The sequence below is a fragment of the Acipenser ruthenus genome, chromosome 3, assembly GCF_902713425.1.
Source record: "Acipenser ruthenus chromosome 3, fAciRut3.2 maternal haplotype, whole genome shotgun sequence".
NCBI classification, from domain to species: Eukaryota; Metazoa; Chordata; class Actinopteri; order Acipenseriformes; family Acipenseridae; genus Acipenser; species Acipenser ruthenus.
In genome coordinates, this window is record NC_081191.1 from 10,447,210 (window position 1) to 10,466,872 (window position 19,663).

The window sequence follows — 19,663 nt, forward strand, 5'->3', positions numbered from 1 at the left end:
TATGGGCTCCCGAGTGGCACATCCAGTAAAAGCACTCGCGTAGATGCGCCCTATAGTCTGGACGTCGCCACTTCGAGTCTAGGGTATTCCTTTGCCGACCGAGGATGGGAGCTCCCAGGGGGCGGCGCACAATTGGTCGAGCGCGGCCCTGGGGGAGGGAGGGTTAGGTCGGCCAGGGTGTCTTCGGCTCGCCACGCACCAGCGACCTCTGTGGTCTAGCCAGGTGCCTGCGGGCTTGCCTGTAAGCTGCCCAGGGCTGTGTTGTCCTCAGACGCTGTAGCTCTAGGTGGCTGCATGGTGAGTCTGCAGTGTGTACAAAAGCGGGCGGCTAACGGCACACACTTCGGAGGACAGCGTGTGTTCGTCTTCGCCCCTCCCGAGTCAGCGCAGGGGTGGTAGCTGAGCTGAGCTATTACTGGACACTACTAAATTGGGGTGAAAATAACAAAAAACTAATTGGTGACTACTAAATAAAAAAAAATGGTTGTATTATTTTCACATTGTACATTAATGTGTACAATGCAGCAGCATGTTGTGTTATCAGTAGCCTATAAGTTAAAGTGAAAAGAAATTGCGCAATGTATTCATTTGATTTTACTATTTTATTATTATTATTTATTTCTTAGCAGACACCCTTATCCAGGGCAACTTACAATTGTTACAAGCTATCACATTATTATTATTATTATTATTATTATTATTATTATTTATTTCTTAGCAGACACCCTTATCCAGGGTGTAAAAATTATGTCATTTTACATACAATTACATTATTTTTACACATCATTTTTACATACAATTATCCATTTATACAGTTGGGTTTTTACTGGAGCAATCTAGGTAAAGTACCTTGCTCAAGGGTACTGTACTGTATACTGTAATGTAAATGTAAAATGTGCAGAGAATATATTAATGTTACTTCAGCACAATGATTTATACATTTGAAATAAACTGAATGTATGTGTGTGTAAATGATTTTATTTTATTTAAACCGAACACCTCGTTATTTCTAACAATATCCTGACATCCGGTTTAGTGAGGGACTGCTGTACTGTGTCATTCTGAGTTTGGATAATGGAAAATGAAAGTACTGTGAAACAAAAATGTAACCCAGTTTCACTTGTGTGGCATTAGAATTGTGATTAACTGTTCCTGTCTGCAAATGTTATTTGGGCAAGAAGGTTTTTTCCAAGGCTGCAATACTGTACAATGTCAAATGAAGCAAAAAAAATCTTTGGCTGAATCGAAAAAACATCAGCTTCATAAATAATAGTATGAGTGAGAGAAAAAGTATGAGATAGTTGTGTCTGATTCTGTGTTAATATTACCTTCCAAAATTACGGGGGGGGGGCGGGATATTAATGAAAAAGGATTGCATTGGACTTCAGAAACGTATGTCCCTGGGCTCTATTCCTAGCTACAGTACATGGGACTATGTACTCATTTTATTTATGTTACAGCTCAGTAGGAAAGGCCAGACAAATCATCCAGTTGCTGCTGTCAGCCCAAAAATAGGGCCATAACAGAAGAGAAAATGTAATCATTTAGCTCCCTACGGACGGCTTATCTGAGGCGAAAAACTGAGGACGGCCGATTAGCAAGAGTTTCTCTTTGCAGACACGTCCTGCTCTGATAGTGAAAGAACCATGGGTACACAAAGAATTCAAAATGCATACAGGAAATCAAAGATATCGCAGCGTAATGTGGTTGACTGGGACACGTTTAATTGTCGAATGCAGAAATAAGAACACCACATATTAAGACATCATTTTAAAAAAGTTATTTTCATGGATAATTCACCACTCCCAGTAATTCTTCTCTGTGCTTCTGCTGCATGTATGCCTGAAGTTGCCTCTAAAATCTAGTCGTCTGGTGTGACAGATTTCAAGAAGCAATTAAAGTGTATCCCAGGGTCAGCTAAGATTACTTGGAAATGGATACCCAGCAGTTGCGTATATATACTGGGCCACTGGGTGTACAAATATACTGTAGGCTATTTTTCAATCACCTGCAGTTATCTATGAAAGCTGTCGTGAAACAGGATAACAACCCTTTAAATCTCAAATGTCTTTGACACTTTACTTTTAAGTTTCCTTTCAGGAACCAAGGTGCAAATACTAATTATTATGCTGGGCAAGCAAACTTGTGTCTTATTTGACATACAATCAGTTCTTGGCAAGGAAGTATAATCTCTCCAGTGTGTGCTTCGATTATCTTTTGTCAACCTCATGTTTTTGTTGTGTTTATTTTTTAATGAGCAACAATAAGGTCCCCATTATGGCCTGTGCTATGGGCAAATTGAGGGCAAATTGCCCACTCTGTATCGGACTTACACAGTGTTATAAATGGTTTTGTTTTTTTAATGTGAAACCTATATAGCACATTTTTTTAAAGTATATGACAGTTACATTTATGTAAATCCCTGATAACTGGGATATAGTGGAAGCAGGCAGTGGAAGCAGGCATACAGTACAGTAAGTCTGCAAGTCTGTATATCCGTATCTACGCTGTATATGTCACACTTCACATTTTTACATGTATCTGGAAAATCACACATCCAATTGTGAAAATTTGTAATAAAATGATTTAGCATGTTATTGGGTGTTTCAGATTGTGGAACTATACGGAGGGGTCTCTCTGTCTGAACTTACATTTTAACATTTATCTTGAGAACATAAGAAATGATTCCATATACTGTAAATCAGTCATTTTAATATACTTAGTCGTTTACTATAGTTAAAGAATGCGTGTCAAAATACTGCATCTGGTTCTCTACCCCCACACAAAAAAACCCAAAAAGAAAACTAAAATAAATGTTATAAATGTGAAATATGAGAATTCATTTTCATTTCCAGCCACTGGGAAATGGTGTTACCCAGTACAGCTTTCTAGTGTCATAGGAGATAATTGAGTGTCTATACTATAGACACTCAATTATAGTATGCATGTTTCTCGTTGTAATAATTTAAATGATGATGTTGTTGTAGCGGTACATTGTGTTGTACTACAGTATACATGTCAGCACATGTCTGTATTTACCACATCCTTTGCTACACCATTTTGTATCATTGTCCCCCTACCTCTTTTAGCTGATCAGCACTGCCCCAAGAGGCAGAACGCTGATGTGTGCTTCTCTTCTCTGCTGCCTCTTCAGTCCAGCAATTTGGGGTCTGAAAAAACAAACAAACATTGGTCACCTCACCTACAGAATGACATTGGAGCAGTCTGAGAACAAATGATGTCAGCAGCCACTAATATCATAATGTCAGGACAACCTATTCCCCAGCTTCCGTTATACATTATGCTGATATTTTTGTCGGAGTATTAATTGCAGTGCATGTGTTTTTAGACTTTTATTCTATACAACTGAACTGAAGAAGGCTGTTATTTATTCACTGTATTTTAATGACCATGTGTTTTATTAATGATTACCATTATTACCAAGTATGTTCTACAACAGTCTTCCAACAAATAGCAACTAGTATCTAAACTGTAGCCCACATTATAGGCTACGACAGAAGTTAAGGGATGTATTGCTACACTGTACCTAACAGACAGAAACAAGTGTAATTAGAAAATGGATCGGAGATTTCCTTTAACATGATTGGTCCCTAATCTCTGGTAAAGGGCCTTGAATGTTATCTTTCAAACTATGTTTAATCACTGTTCCAAATCAATCTGCCGGAAAATAATTAAATACACTATCCATTTATGTGATTTAACTTTTATTTTGCTTGATGATAGAAAATAAGTGTTCTAGTACACAGACTCTGAATGTTGTCATTTCAATGCTGTCTTTTAAAGTGGATGCACACTTTTAGCAGCTTTATTTCAGCATATCATAACAACAACACAGGGACTGTGCTGCTCTCTTCTCTAACAAAGCCAGGAGGCTTTGAATAAACTTCATGAACACATTGTGAACAAGTTACTGAACAGTTTTTTTTTTCAAGGATCAGTAGCTTAATAAATAATAAATAATTAATAATTAATAAATAATTAAACAAACACAAAATGTAAGAAAACTGCCCATTATTACTGCATGGAATGGTGTGAATGTCAGGACCACATCTCAGTCATCAACACAGTGTGAGGTGACAACAGAACACTGGCCTTAACCACAGTTCAAAACACCAGAGGTTTTGAAAACACACCTACAGTTACTGTACTAATGTACTGCACTGTCAGCTGCATTAGGGCATTTGGAGTCCACAGCCAGCCTCTGCTCTCACTATCTATACATGGCAGATGCTGTGTTTTTCTGGGACTTTCTTTTCAGAGTTTTTAAAAAACACCATTAAAACTTTCCCAACCAAAGACAGCACTTTAGTTTATTAACTGCACTCTTTATTTTAACACTTCCAAGTAAGTTCACCTTCTTAAATATTCTTAACAGTTAATGTACAGTACACTTGCAATAAGCCAGGCCAAGATCTCTGCTAGGTGCATTGTTAGGCATGAGCACAATAAATATTTGCTCTCTGTAAGATCTGAAAAAAGCGTAATATCTATGTAGCCTTGTGACCAGGTAGCGTCAGCAAGGAGACTCAGAGACCAGAAGACTGCAGTTCACGCGTATTTATTTACAATTACAAAAACACCAACACAACAAACACACAGTCCAGCACCCCACCGTACCTTCGCCACCACAATTCTAAACTAACGATCACCATTTTTATACACCTGTGGCTGCAGCCTAATTATTCATCATTTATTCAATTGTAGTCTCCAGCCACATTCCCACATATTTTTGCATGAATTTACCCCCCTCTGAACCATTGGTTGTACTGTTTTAACCATATGACTATATTTCCAAGCAATTTTATAATAGAAGTTCTAAAATGTTATATTTATTGGGCTTTGCAATCCAAACACAGCACCAGTTCATTGTTATACCTGTACACCAGAAATGAAAAGCGTAGGAGTTAAACTGCTGAAGTAACGTGTGGTATTGTGAACAATAACCAAACACCCCCACAACAAAGAACAAAGTGCATTCACTAAGAAAGAAACCATCACTACTGAAAACATTCTAGAAAACTCAATACACCCACCTTTCATCACAGAAAAGTTGCTTCTCAAAAGTCAGCTGACATTGTAAAACAGACGGGGCTAGTCATCTTGAAAAGAACAAGATTTGTTTAAAAAAGGGTCTTCTTTAAAAAAAAAATGAATGAATGAATGAATGAATGGTTATCAAGCTACAGGCAATTCATACATGTCATACTGAAACCCTTATTTCAATTTAAAAGGAACCAATTCCCCTTTTTTGTAGCAATAAATGTGAAGGATTTTATATAAATAATGGCCCTTTTTATTTGATCTACCCCCAAATCAATCAACAAAACTTTATATGTACCACAATAACATACAGTTTGCAGGTAACCTATTTAGCCCTTTTGGAGATATTGGTAGCATTAGAAAGCCTGCCAGGTAAGGATACCGAATGCATTCCCAAGAGTGTACAGCAGCACGTTTACAGGTTTACATTGTGCAGTGGCAGGGGTCACACAAACACCACTGATTCATATACACTCCCCCACATAGCGTACATAATGCTCAGAATGCTTAATGACAATTTTATTCACACGCAGTAACACATCAAGGTACTATTTAAAGCCACAGTACAGATTCATTTCACCTCTACAGATGTGAGATTATGGGTATTATTTTTTTAATTGGATTTCTGCATTGCACACAGTGCCACTAGTCCTAAAATAAAGTTAATTCACAAATTCTGTGCTACAGAGTTCAACCATGGAAAGAGAAACAGTTTACACCTCACTGTGTAACCAAATAGCCTATTACTGAAAGAGTACCCTGGAGCCTGGATCTTGCATTGCTGCTGACAATAAAAATGACTAGCTCTTCACTGGAACTTGTCCTCCAGTACAGTAGAGGCATGCTCTGTATATTTTTTACATTAAAAATTATGGTTTCATTGCCAACTCTAAATGCCATCAAACGGTACTTTCCGCTCACAAGCAGCTAAAAATCTGTGTGTCAGACATACCCTCTGAAATGGTGGTAATCTGTAATTAACCAACACATTGCAGAGCTTCTATTGAAGAATCAGATTAAACTAAATAATTCAGATTACAAATGCTGTGTACAGTACCTGTTGTACAGCTCACCAATCATGGATACTTGCCATTAAAAGAGAACAAAAACTATGGCTGGCGTTGAAAACAAAAAAAATAACATGTTTAATACTTTAAAAGAGTAATGGGTCAGACACCAATACTTAGTACCAAAAGTGGGAACACGAAGTACTGTATTTTAACAAACTGGACATGGTCCTGCACTATATATCTGGGTACAACTATTGTAATTAAAAACTGGTCATACTGTAAGGCATGGTTGTGTTTCATATTACTGTGCTGATAACACTGCCCACTAAACCCTTTTCCAGTCACATGTAATAAAAGACTTCCACCGGCTCCATTTTCAGTAGCCTTGTTATATACAGACTCCATGAATTAATTTTATTCACGCTATTTGTACAGTGTGAACCAAAGTGCCTCACTGTGTATACTAGTTTAGCTCTTCACTGACATTGGTTTTATGGACAGTTTTAAGTGGCAGGCCTTGTATTCTCAGAGTGCATGCATCATGTACAGTGCATGCATCATGTACTGTAGTACACCAGTATAATGTCTTTTCATGAGCAGGAAGTGAACCAGTGAGACTGGAAATGGGCTCATCACATTCTAAAACTACATTACTGATGGAATGCAGTTTTCAAAGCCAAAGGAGTGTTTTAATAAACCAAAACTAGCCTTTCAGTTTCACTTAACTGGTTTTAGTGCACCAGCACAGGTGGGGAGGATGTGTGCAGTGATGATGAAATAAAACAGATTACATGATATTTAGAGGCTTCAACTTTGTTTCTACATTTTCATGAGTGTACCGGATGAATGATACAGACTGACGCACACCCACATATTTCTGGGCTGATTGCACTGACACTCATTATCATAATGTATGACTATTGTAAACTGTAATTTACTATAAAAAAAAGAAAAGAAAAAGCATCTATAGGGTGCAAAAAGAGAGGTATCAAAAGACTGCGCTTTTTTTTATCCAAGAAAAAGCATAACCTATTTTGAAGATTTGGATTGAGAGCTTCTTTGTGGAGGCATTTTGTGTTTCACAGAAGCAATCCATTCTGAAGTCAAGATACACTTGAAACAAAAAGAAAACGAAGAATAAACTAAAGCTGATATTTCACTTATTATCTGTCAAAGTCTTTTCCATATTTAATCTGCAGTAAAAGACAAATGTTTATAAGTTTGGGGTTTTACCATTTGGTGGTAAATACAGTATTGGGTTAATTTATTTCACCTTTAGACGTTTTTAAAAATAAGATTGGCTGAAGAATCCTCCACTTATCATGTTTTGTATGGGTTTCAGTGGTGTCTGATAAACTTCCTAAGTGGTCCATTATGATGGCTGACGTTTATCATTCAACTGAGTTGAGGATGGCTGCGTGCGCCCAAATTTCATTCCAGGCCCAGAATGATTAATGCATTCAGTATTGCAAGGTAGTACAGTAAGGGCAGCAGTGTGGAGTAGTGGTCAGGGCTCTGGACTCCTAGCTGGAGGGTCGTGGGTTCAAACCCAGGTGGGGGACACTGCTACTGTACCCTTGAGCAAGGTACTTTACCTAGATTGCTCCAGTAAAAACCCAACTGTATAAATGGGTAATTGTATGTATAAAAAAGATGTGATATCTTGTAACAATTGTAAGTCGCCCTGGAAAAGGGCGTCTGCCAAGAAATAAAATAATAATGTGAAAAGAATGCAGTTATCATGAGAGAGAAATACACATGAGAATAACAGAGGGCAGAAAATGCTGATATATTTGTTGAAAAAAGTTTTAAATGTATATTTTTTTTGTTTTGTTTTGTTTTTTACTGTATGTTTGGGATGCACCGGTTAAATCCATTGCCACAGTTGTTCATGATAACCTCTTGATGCATACATGTTCAATTCTAATAATTATATTTCATAAATGTATTAAGTACATTCATTTTCAGAATGACTTACTGTAACATGAAGTAGTGTAAATTCCTAAACACACAGTAATGTACAGTAGTAGAGATTCTCTTAAAGTCTTGGCACGTTTGCTGTTTGAGTGTTGTGCATCAAGCAAGCCTTTGAAATCCATGTCCTAAGCCCCTTCACACTGCCTGAATAGAGGATTTCAGCATTTATGTTAAACTGTTGGCGAAAAAAATAAAATAAAACATTGCTTATAATTCCATAGGTGCTGCCAAAAATAGCCATATGATACAACTTTCCAGTTCCCACGCCGTGCTGGAGTTACAGTACTTTATTATAGTACAAGCAAGATCTTTAACTCATTAAATGACATTTTAATGCACATACAGTTTTTTGATGAAGTGATTAGGGTCTTTCTCCAATACTTGGTAACAACAGGCACTGTAACATTGGTTCAAGTGCATCTTTATTAAGATCAATGTTTTTAAATGTTTGGTACATTATACACACACACACACACACAAAATATATTTTTACTTTAAGTATATTTAAGAACAGTGCATAACTGATGGATTTAATGTGCTGCCAAGCATGTATCAGAGCCAAAATAAGCATTTTTTTTTTTTTTAAATCAATTAACGGATGTCTGTAGAACATTCTTGAAATATTTTTGGAAACAACAAAGGTTGGGTGGACTGCATACTGTACACCAAGGTTGCAACTGATTGGGGATGATAGACAGGTAATAACAACAGGTGCTGTATACAGTAGTTTACCATGATTTCATGCCATTTCACTAATATCAGCTACCTGTAGAAAGAAAAGCATGCTGAGACAATGTACAGTACGGTAGATGTTTGAATTCTCCAAAGAACAGTTTGTCAATTAACACAGCCGCTTATCAGTCAGCTCCTGAAGTGTCGCTTCTGTCTAACTGGGAATGTCACAGATCATTGCAGATCTGGTCAACTACACACCGCTACCCCATGATAAGACAGCACGTAAAGTAATAATATAGGCTCATCAACAAAGATCATCCAGGACAGTCCCAAATACAGTAGCACTGTCCTGTTATACAAAATAAATTAGTGATTGTTTTTTAACTGCAGTTTCAAAGAACCACCCAATTGTACTGAAGATTTTGGAAATTGAAGACACTTAATTAGGGCTACTGATTTTCCATGATGGCGGAATCGCGGACGGAATCACGGAACGGAATTAGGCATGTTTCAGAATGGAATTTTGCAGGGTTGTCTTTTTCACCTCGCAACTCCACTGTTCTGCTTTTTTTTTTTTGCACTACTAGCCAAGTTGAGTTCATTTTTCATGTGACTTCACTCACGTGTCTCTGCTGAAACTCAACAAGAAAAAAAAGAAATGTTTCAGCAAAAGACAGATTTAAAACATTTTCTGATAATCTATATGAGGATGGTAGGATACGTAGCGAGTGCATTTGAGGAGATTTTCTGAATCGGTTCTGAACGGGTATCTGTCATTGGAACCGGGTATTCCGGTTCCGGTTCCGGTTCCAAAACTATTTAGAAAAACATGTCCGTATGTCAGTGTGTGAGCGGAAGGGGGGATAAATAATAGACTGCGAAAAACAGGATACATAAAAGATGTTATGAAAAGGAAAAATATTTGACCGAGACTGTACATATAAGTTATGGTACAAAAATGATGCAGCTTTTGCGATGCTCCGACAATATTGTGCAATCTATGAAATCGCCCTGTATAATTAAAATTAACAAAATAATCAAAAATCTGCAATTTGCACAGTAACAGTTTTATTAAAACAGTGAAAGTCATTGTGTGCTTTTATATGAATCTTGTTAATTGCAAATTTCACAAAGTTTACAATTAAAAAAAACATCTTTAACCACATGGTGTGCAAACAGGTCAGTGTATATGTTAGGATCCCATGCCGAAATACGACCCCATTGGCATGGAGTTAAATTACAGGTCGTGTTCGGCTTGGGGTTGTCTTGTGAATGATCTATCGAAGATTAACTTTACCCAAAGCCAGTCTGAAGAAGATCCGATCATCCCTTCATGTCAAAGTGAGACTAGTTTGAATTACCCAAAAAAAATAAAAAAAATAAAAACTGTTAACGCTGTAATAAATACATTGCAGACCCTTTTTTTCTAAAATGTGTTTTTGACAGTTTAATTTTTAATCTGTTTTATTAAAAAAATGTTTTATTAAAAACATAATAGCACTCACTGGTTATAGTAATGCCAGTAAAACTTAATTTGTGGAGTACTGTAAATAGGATTACTCTCACATGACATTGCTGGACTGTTACTAAAGTGTTTAATATATATTTTTTTATTATTGTAATGCCAGCAATAAGCTAAACAGGTCTTTTCAAAATGTCTTCATTTGCAGACTGAACTACAGTGTCAGTGGAAGACTGTAAATATGATTCTTTCACACTACTGCTGAACATTTGGTTTCTGAACTGTTGTAATATAATTACGTTTCCTTACTTATTTTAATACCAGCAATGAGCCAAGTGAAGTTTATAAACATTACGACAGGAAGTCTGATTGGCCAAGCACAACAAAAGAGTTAATAACAACAAGGAGAGACTAGAAAATACTGTAAGGCCTATATTTGTATTCACACAGCATTTTCCTGTCCTGTTGTCCAAATAAAAATATTTATTTGATTGTGACAGTCTACTGAATGTTGAACTTTCCTTTAAGCCAAGTTTTGGTGTTCCAGTAATTTGAGAACTCCAACATGAAAACAGATATAAAATCACACGGTTTCCAAACACCCTGTCTCATCAGATCCTGTGAAATAAATCCAGAACTGCTGCTTAAAATGTTCAACCCAAGCAGAAAACATGATACTGTGAAACTGCAAGCAGGCTACCTCCAGTATCAGTGGGTTATTTCATGCCAGAACTAATTGCACATAAACCGCAGCCATTGAAGGCACACCTTTAAGAAGGAATTGGATTGGCTTTGTTCACCATCATAAAATATTCATTTTTTTTCTCAGATAAATGTCTTGACAGCTGCAAACTGTGAAAAGGTCCACAAAAAAACAGTGCCTGTTATTGGCAAATGTCACTGTAGTCCAACCAAACATGCATGCAGCATCCACCCTGGGCTATTATTCTTAATTCATCAGAGCTGGCTCTTTGTAATCTCAGTAAGCAGATATCCATTCAGTGAATTCAATACATGTCGGTGCCACTCCTGTAAAATGGTCTGAACTTTTCATCCTGCTCAAAATGACGGTTGTATAAAGCTTTAGGAAGCTCTCAATAGTTGTGGATAATATTTCAGGGTAAGCTTTTCCAGATAAAGGATCTCCCACAACAAAGACAGTCATATTGTTACAGTGTGCGATTTTAGAAGACAGAGTATGAGATGAAGGTGAAAGTGAGTCTATTCCTATGACGGAATATATAAAAAGACTGTTTTGCTGCATACTCTAACAGCTAGAACCAATACTATTGTACCTGCACTGCATCACATCCTGCTTATTGTTACTGAAACTGTAACAGGGAGATACAACCTTTTATATGTAAAGGTGTAGCAGGTGTTTCAAATTCTCTGTGCTTCAGTTCATTTGAGTTATTGTTAAGCATGCAATTGTAATGTATCTACACCCAATGGTGATGGAAAATCAATTTTCATGGTAGTACTTGGAAGCCTCTGTGCCAGAGTTTTCATTGAGTAGGCTTCACTTCACACGTTACAAAACAGAACAAAATAGTCAGGTACAGTATAATACAGTATCTCATCATCGCTGTTATCCTGACAATCATGCTGCAAGGAGCTACGAGTCCTGTTTCGCTTAATTACAAGTTCCTGATAACCTTTTCAGAACTCTAATCCATGCATAGAGTGATTGATGATACTGTCAAAGTCTACCTGCAGCACATGCAATTGTACAGAACAGCCCTTCAACCTGGCACTACTGCTCAATCCAGAAGAGTCAACATTTTGTGTTTGAGTAGTTTTCTGAAAGCAGCTTTACAAACAGTAAAATGTGAACAAATGGAAACCCTAAGCGAGAAAGGTATCACAAAACGAACAGACTGACCATGACCTTGTGAAGCAGGATGTTAGTGGTTCATGCAACAATAGGTAACGTGCTTACCAATGCCACCGGCACTTACAGAGGTGTTGCACTGATGCAGCTCAAACTGTGTATGTAGTACAGTACCTTAACTACAGTACCTTTGTGTGCATACTTAAAGCGCTGCACACAATTACAAAAACAATGCAGCTATTCTCATTGTGGTGCTTTGAAAAATTAACACTCTGTATGTGCAGCTGTCATTTCTGTTCCCCCAGAAATTGTGAATTTGTATAGAGAGTTCCATTTTCACAATAGCAGAGGGGGCAGTTCCACGCCCGCAATGGTCATTTGTAAAAACAAACTCACTTCAGAGTCTTTTCAGAACCACCTGGTAAATGATTAAGCAGAAATAATAACAGATAACAAAGGAGAATGTACTTAACATGATATTAAACTGGAAGAAATGTAATATTAAGTGTCCCTTTAAGAACATATACAATGTTTATTTTTAATTTACTTTGCCTACAGTACATGCAGCGTGATTGTAGTGTGACTTATGCAAGCTCACGCCACCACCACCATGCTGCTTTCCTGCAGCAGTCACTTGGTCTTCACTGTACTTTCACTCCATCTTCACTGTACTTTCACTCCGTCTTCACCTTCACTGTACTTTCACTCCATCTTCACTGTACTTTCACTCCATCTTCACTGTACTTACACTCCGTCTTCACTGTACTTTCACTCCGTCTTCACCTTCACTGTACTTTCACTCCATCTTCACTGTACTTTCACTCCGTCTTCACTGTACTTTCACTCCGTCTTCACTGTACTTTCACTCCATCTTCACTGTACTTTCACTCGGTCTTCACTGTACTTTCACTCGGTCGTCACTGTACTTTCACTCCGTCTTCACTGTACTTTCACTCCATCTTCACTGTACTTTCACTCGGTCTTCACTGTACTTTCACTCGGTCTTCACTGTACTTTCACTCGGTCTTCACTGTACTTTCACTCGGTCTTAACTGTACTTTCACGCTACTCTCCTGCACATTTCACCCCACTCCACGTGTTGTGGTCAAGGAAAGCAACTGCAGCAGTACACTCAACAACCGATACAAATATACATTGAATATATTTATGAAGCAATTCTGTGCATTTTGCATATTTTCAGAATGCAATTATTAATATGAACCAACACAAATAAAAGTGTTTTTTCCAAAACAGAAAGAAAATTACATATAATCCCAAATAGGCTGTCGGAGACGTGTAGTATACAAACTCAGAGCAGCGTTTTAAACTAGGCTGAAGCAATCTGAAAAAACGCATTTTATATGCAAATAACGTTCATTAAGTCTATTGGACAAGGCATATAGTAAGTTGTTTTACAACATGTAAATGGACAATGAGTGGAGAAATAATTGTAAACAATGAATTTTTATAATTTCAAATACCAATACTCATAATAATTGCATAAAGATTGAAAAAAAAAGCAATGTATAAATGATGTCTGGGGAAAAAAAAAAAACACATTCTGCTGTACAGAAGAGTGTTATACCAAAACTATTTGGGGTATTCTTTTTGTCATACTGAGTGCAGATGTGTTATCTAAGTCTGTTAACTCAGTGTTTCCTGTATGCACTCGGTTTTCAAACTCTGTGTAGAAAGTGATAACATCTTATAACTAAAATGTTAGTCAAGTACTGAATTTTAAAGAAAAAATATTTTTCAACCTGATCACAGTAAATGTGTTTTGGCAAAATTTATAGTACAAGACATACGTCAATGGAAAAATTCCCTGCACTCTGATTGGTTGAGCTAGAAGAATATAATTAAGCAACAGAACCCAAAAAACAAAAACAAAGGTACAGAGGGTTTTTTTTTTTTGTTTAAAAATGTGACATTTGTTATCTTTTCTATCTAGTTGCAAAGTCAATTCATGTTTAATTTATTTTTATCTTCAGGAGATCAATCGCACCATTCAAATATGTTTATTTTTTTTTCATTCTTTAACAAATGGCTGTATTTGAAGATTTAATATTTTACAATCTTATGGTAACAAAGTTAAAACAAAGATATAGCCTACAGGCTGTTCAACAATTAAAGAACACAGACAGAAAATGTCGTCTGGCATGAATCCTCCCTTAATTACTATAATTATTGTACTGTATTATTAGAGAGTTCACCTCTAGAATGTTTAACCACTCCCCACTGCCCCAAGGGGTGCGCACCCCACTGGTTGACTGCAGAACACACTGTTTATTGTATATCTAAAATTAAATCTAAAATGAAACACCAGCATGCCTCACCTCACCAGTTTGTCTTAAATAAGAACATAAGAACATAAGAACATACGAAAGTTTACAAATGAGAGGAGGCCATTCAGTCCATCTTGCTCGTTTGGTTGTTAGTAGCTTATTGATCCCAGAATCTCATCAAGCAGCTTCTCGAAGGATCCCAGGGTGTCAGCTTCAACAACATTACTGGGGAGTTGGTTCCAGACCCTCATAATTCTCTGTGTAAAAAAGTGCCTCCTATTTTCTGTTCTGAATGCCCCTTTATCTAATCTCCATTTGTGACCCCTGGTCCTTGTTTCTTTTTTCAGGTCGAAAAAGTCCCCTGGGTCGACATTGTCAATACCTTTTAGAATTTTGAATGCTTGAATCAGATCACCGCATAATCTTCTTTGTTCAAGACTGAATAGATTCAATTATTTTAGCCTGTCTGCATACGACATGCCTTTTAAACCAGGAATAATTCTGGTCGCTCTTCTTTGCACTCTTTCTAGAGCAGCAATATCCTTTTTGTAACGAGGTGACCAGAATTGAACACAATATTCTAGGTGAGGTCTTACTAATGCATTGTAAAGTTTTAACATTACTTCCCTTGATTTAAATTCAACACTTCTCACAATATATCTGAGCATCTTGTTGGCCTTTTTTATAGCTTCCCCACATTGTCTAGATGAAGACATTTCTGAGTCAACATGAACTCCTAGGTCTTTTTCATAGATTCCTTCTTCAATTTCAGTATCTCCCATATTATATTTATAATGCACATTTTTATTGCCTGCGTGCAGTACTTTACACTTTTCTCTATTAAATGTCATTTGCCATGTGTCTGCCCAGTTCTGAATGCTGTCTAGATCATTTTGAATGACCTTTGCTACTGCAACAGTGTTTGCCACTCCTCCTATTTTTGTGTCGTCTGCAAATTTAACATTTTTGCTTACTATACCAGAATCTAAATCATTAATCTAGATTAGGAATAGCAGAGGACCTAATACTGATCCCTGTGGTACACCACAGGTTACCTCCCTCCATTTTGAGGTTTCTCCTCTAATCAGTACTTTCTGTTTTCTACATGTTAGCCACTCCCTAATCCATGTGCATGCATTTCCTTAAATCCCTACTGCGTTCAGTTTGAGAATTAATCTTTTATGCAGGACTTTGTCAAAAGCTTTCTGAAAATCTAAATAAACCATGTCATATGCTTTGCAATTATCCATTGTCGATGTTGCATCCTCAAAAAAATCAAGCAGGTTAGTTGGACACGATCTCCTTTTCCTAAAACCATGCTGACTGTCTTCCAGGATATTGTTCCCATATAGGTAATTTTCCATTCTGGACCTTATTTAGTTTCCATAAGTTTACATATAATAAAAGTCAGGCTTATTGGTCTGTAGTTACCTGGTTCGGTTTTGTCTCCCTTTTTGTGGATCAGTATTACATTTGCAATTTTCCAGTCTGTCGGTACAACCCCTATGTCAAGAGACTGTTGCATGATCTTGGTTAGCGGTTTGTAAATAACTTCTTTCATTTCTTTGAGCACTATTGGGAGGATCTCATCCGGCCCAGGGGATTTGTTTATTTTAACAGCTCCTAGTGCCTTTAACACTTCTGCCTCTATGCTAAAGTTATTTAAAACTGGATAGGAACAGGTCAACATGTGGGGCATGTTGTCCGTGTCCTCCTTTGTAAAAACCTGTGAAAAGTAATCATTTAATATATTTGCTATTTTTTTTTCTTCATCTATGATTTTGCCAATACTGTACTTTTAATTCCAGACATGGTTTATTATACTGTATATTAATTGTAAGCAAAAACAGTGTAAGAAAATTATTAATGTTCGATGCCCAGAGTTAATCTGTTCATTTAAAAAACGAACCCTCAGCATGCTGCTTTATTTTCTTTATTCTTCTAGATTAAATGGTTAACCTGCTTTATTAATTGTTAAATATGTTTCCCGAATATTCCCACCGAGGGAACCATTTAAATAACCTACTGAAAAAGAGCATATTTGCCAAATAAACATAGCATGTATGTACTGGGTTCTCTACATAGGGTATACTGTACTAGAAACGTATAGTGCTGGGCTTGACTGGGCATGCTAATACTTTAGTACAAGTACAGTAGGAGAAAAAACATTTGCAATCATAAGCTAGTAATCTTTGTGTACACTAATACTGTTATATTGTTATAGTGATTGTTAAGAACCTTAGCACAGAATTGTGATGATATTTTCCACTCAGACTTGTACTAATTACAGCACACTAGACACAGTGTCTGACTTGTTATAGATACAACTAAGAGATAAACGTGTTTCAAGCACAGACAGCTGACACGGTTACCAAGAGAACTAAATATTCTGTAACTAGGATTCTCAGAAACAATAGCACCCTGACACGACTAACCCTTATGTTGATGTCACAGCAGGCTGTCAGCATTTGGCGTGCAATACATAGCAAGTAGAGTTTCAGTACATAGTACATAGAACTAACAAAATAATTGCAGTAAATGTTATCTAGTTTGTATTACTGCTGGATAATGAGACAACAGTTATGTGCCCAGAGCCACGTAAAGATCCTTGCAAAGGATGCTAACATACAAATGTTTTTGTGAATGATGACATTTTTTTAAATGTGTTTGTAGGTTATATTTTTGGCTGAATCGGTTAGGCTGACTGAAACTTGTGTTGAGGTTTCAAGTGAGTTACAAGATTGTAAAGTCAAGTTAGCTTGTGTAGGGTAATTACTTCCTTACTAGGAACCCACGATCTGTAAGATTTATAATTTCCTATATGAAAAGACAAACGTGTTTTGGTGAATGTTTCTTTTTGGATGAGACGTACATCCAGATATTTCAATGCTTCACTTACACTGTGTCTCTGCATTCCACTTCAAGAGGTCACATGAAGGAATGCTGGGAGATTGAAGCATGACAGTCACTGGAAAAACAGCGATAGGTTATTGAGAAGGACAGCCAAAACCAGAGGCTTCTGGGAACGCTTGGAAAACAACCAGAAGCAACACAGCTCCTTAGTTACCAATCAGTGCTTTTCCTATGACTCACATGTTTTCAATCTGTGCGGCATTGAAATGGTGTTAAGGGTAGCTTTGAAAACATTTTATAATTTATTATTATTATTATAATTTATTATTATTATTATTATTATTATTATTATTATTATTATTATTATTATTATTATTATTATTTTGTCATTTAGAAGACACTTTTATCCAAAGCGACTTACAGAGACTAGAGGGTCAACTATGCATCAACTGCTGCAGAGTCACTTACAATAGGACCTCGGTTTTATGTCTCATCCGAAGGACAGAGAACAAGGAGGTTAAGTGACTTGCTCAGGGTCACACACAGTGAGTCAGTGGTTGAGCCGGGATTTGAACAGGGAACTTCCTGGTATCATTTGCTTTAACCACTGGACCAAAATAGTATGTGTCATAGTAATTCATATTGGGAGAGATTTACTGGAATTATTTTTTATTATTTTATTCTATACAATATAAAGGCCTACTTAAAAATAAATAAACAATACAGATTATTAATTTATTGCTGTAATTTTTAATGGCCATTTTTTGCAATCCAGCAGCAGTACCCAAAAATAAAATCTACAGTGAGAATGTACAATGTACAATGAGGTCTAGTGTAATAACATTTTGTTGTAGCTTGTGAACAAATTAGAGTACGCTATTTTTTAAACTTACTTTTACATGTGTCATGAAAATGTTTTAAAAGTTTCATTCTATTTTATTTAAAATTGCTATGCATATACAATTATTTTGACAGATCCACAGTCATTTAAACACTCTTTCAGAATCCAAAAGTTACAAGGCTTAAACATAAATGCATACTTGCATACTACACTTAAAACATAAATGCATACTTGCATACTCCACTTAATTTGAACATGTGCCAGTACCATTACGGCTTGCTGTGACTGTGTGAAGGACATACTAGTTTAGAAAAACAGCCAATGGTCTGTTACATTTGAGGGTCCCTACTGTAGACATGGGGCTCTGTGTACTAATATGACTTATGTGTTCGTAAATACTGCAAATTCGTAGCCTCCGTCCTTCGTAGAATTTTTGCATGTGACGTACTAAACAGTTATTTTTCTCGTGAACAACTACCATAATATCACCGCAAGTTTACGAACAGCATAAATTACTGCTCATTATACAAGAGGGATCAGAATTCGCATCTCATTATAAATAGATTCGCAACGCCGAAAGCCAAGATTTAGAACTTCCTTCTGGCAAAGATAAATGAGTGGTATAGTGAACAGAAAGAAGTAGTATATAAATAAATATAACAGGATCGAGCTCTGGCTTCTGCAGAGCCCGACCGTGATGCAACTAGGGCACCGGCCAAAAAGAAAAGCAAAACAAATGTCCACAAAGACCAAACTGACCTGTTAGTTTGTGAAATGGAAACAAAACATATTCTAACAAGACAGTAATCAATCAAGTAACAGTATCTCCAAACATTTACTTAATATTGAAACACATTACTATCTTCAAATTAGTCACAAAACTTATTAATCATAGGCAAATGATTTTTAAATTAAAGTACAAAAGTTAGTATGAAAACATTTATATAAAATAAAACACATGTGCATCTCAAAACCTAGCCCACAGTACAAATGCATTCGTTTCAACTCATAAGTGAAAACATAATTCTGTGAACACACTTAACAAATTAATATCACAAAAGCATGTTAATTTAACAGTATCATAGAAAACTTTTGCTTGAGTCTATGTATATTTTAGGTGTGTAAAGGAAAAAAGTACAGTACATACAGTCTATGCACTACATAATTAATTACTGATAAGAAAAGATTTCAGTTTGTGTTTAATTAAAGAACTCTTCAATGATTTGTTTCCATGCTTCCCTCATTAATAAAGCACCTTGTAGCGAAATAGGTTAACGCAGGCAGGCACATCACACAGGGCGAGGCAATATATATACATATCACACTAAAGCACAGCGCCGATACCGCTGAACAAAAGAGCCGGCTCCTTTTCAAGGAGCGTATATCGGGCTTATGTCCCTGTGTGTGATTACGTCACCTACTAGCCCTGCTGCTGCCTACCCCCGTGCACGCTACACTATAAAAGAAATCAAAACCAAATATATTTATTGCCATTGTTATTTAATATAGACTATTAATATTTTATTTTTATTTCTGTGGTTTCTTTTATATTTTAAGGTACTTTGTTTTAAAGTAACTAAAAGCCCAGAAATGTTTAAACAGTTTCACATACAAACAGCTAGTTGAATCTATGCCAGTGAGAGGTATGCATAAAATAATAGGCATAAA

General features: G+C 36.5%; 1 protein-coding gene across 3 annotated transcripts in view; it reads right to left on the reverse strand.

Moving 5' to 3' along the window:
• glcci1a (glucocorticoid induced 1a) overlaps positions 1–19,663 on the reverse strand; it is a 75,255-nt gene that overhangs the window by 25,851 nt on the left and 29,741 nt on the right. For all 3 annotated transcript variants that reach the window (XM_033993487.3, XM_033993490.3, XM_033993488.3), the window contains exon 3: positions 3,081–3,170. In XM_033993487.3, coding sequence (XP_033849378.3) covers positions 3,081–3,170 — 90 coding nt within the window. The remainder of the gene's footprint in view (positions 1–3,080; positions 3,171–19,663) is intronic.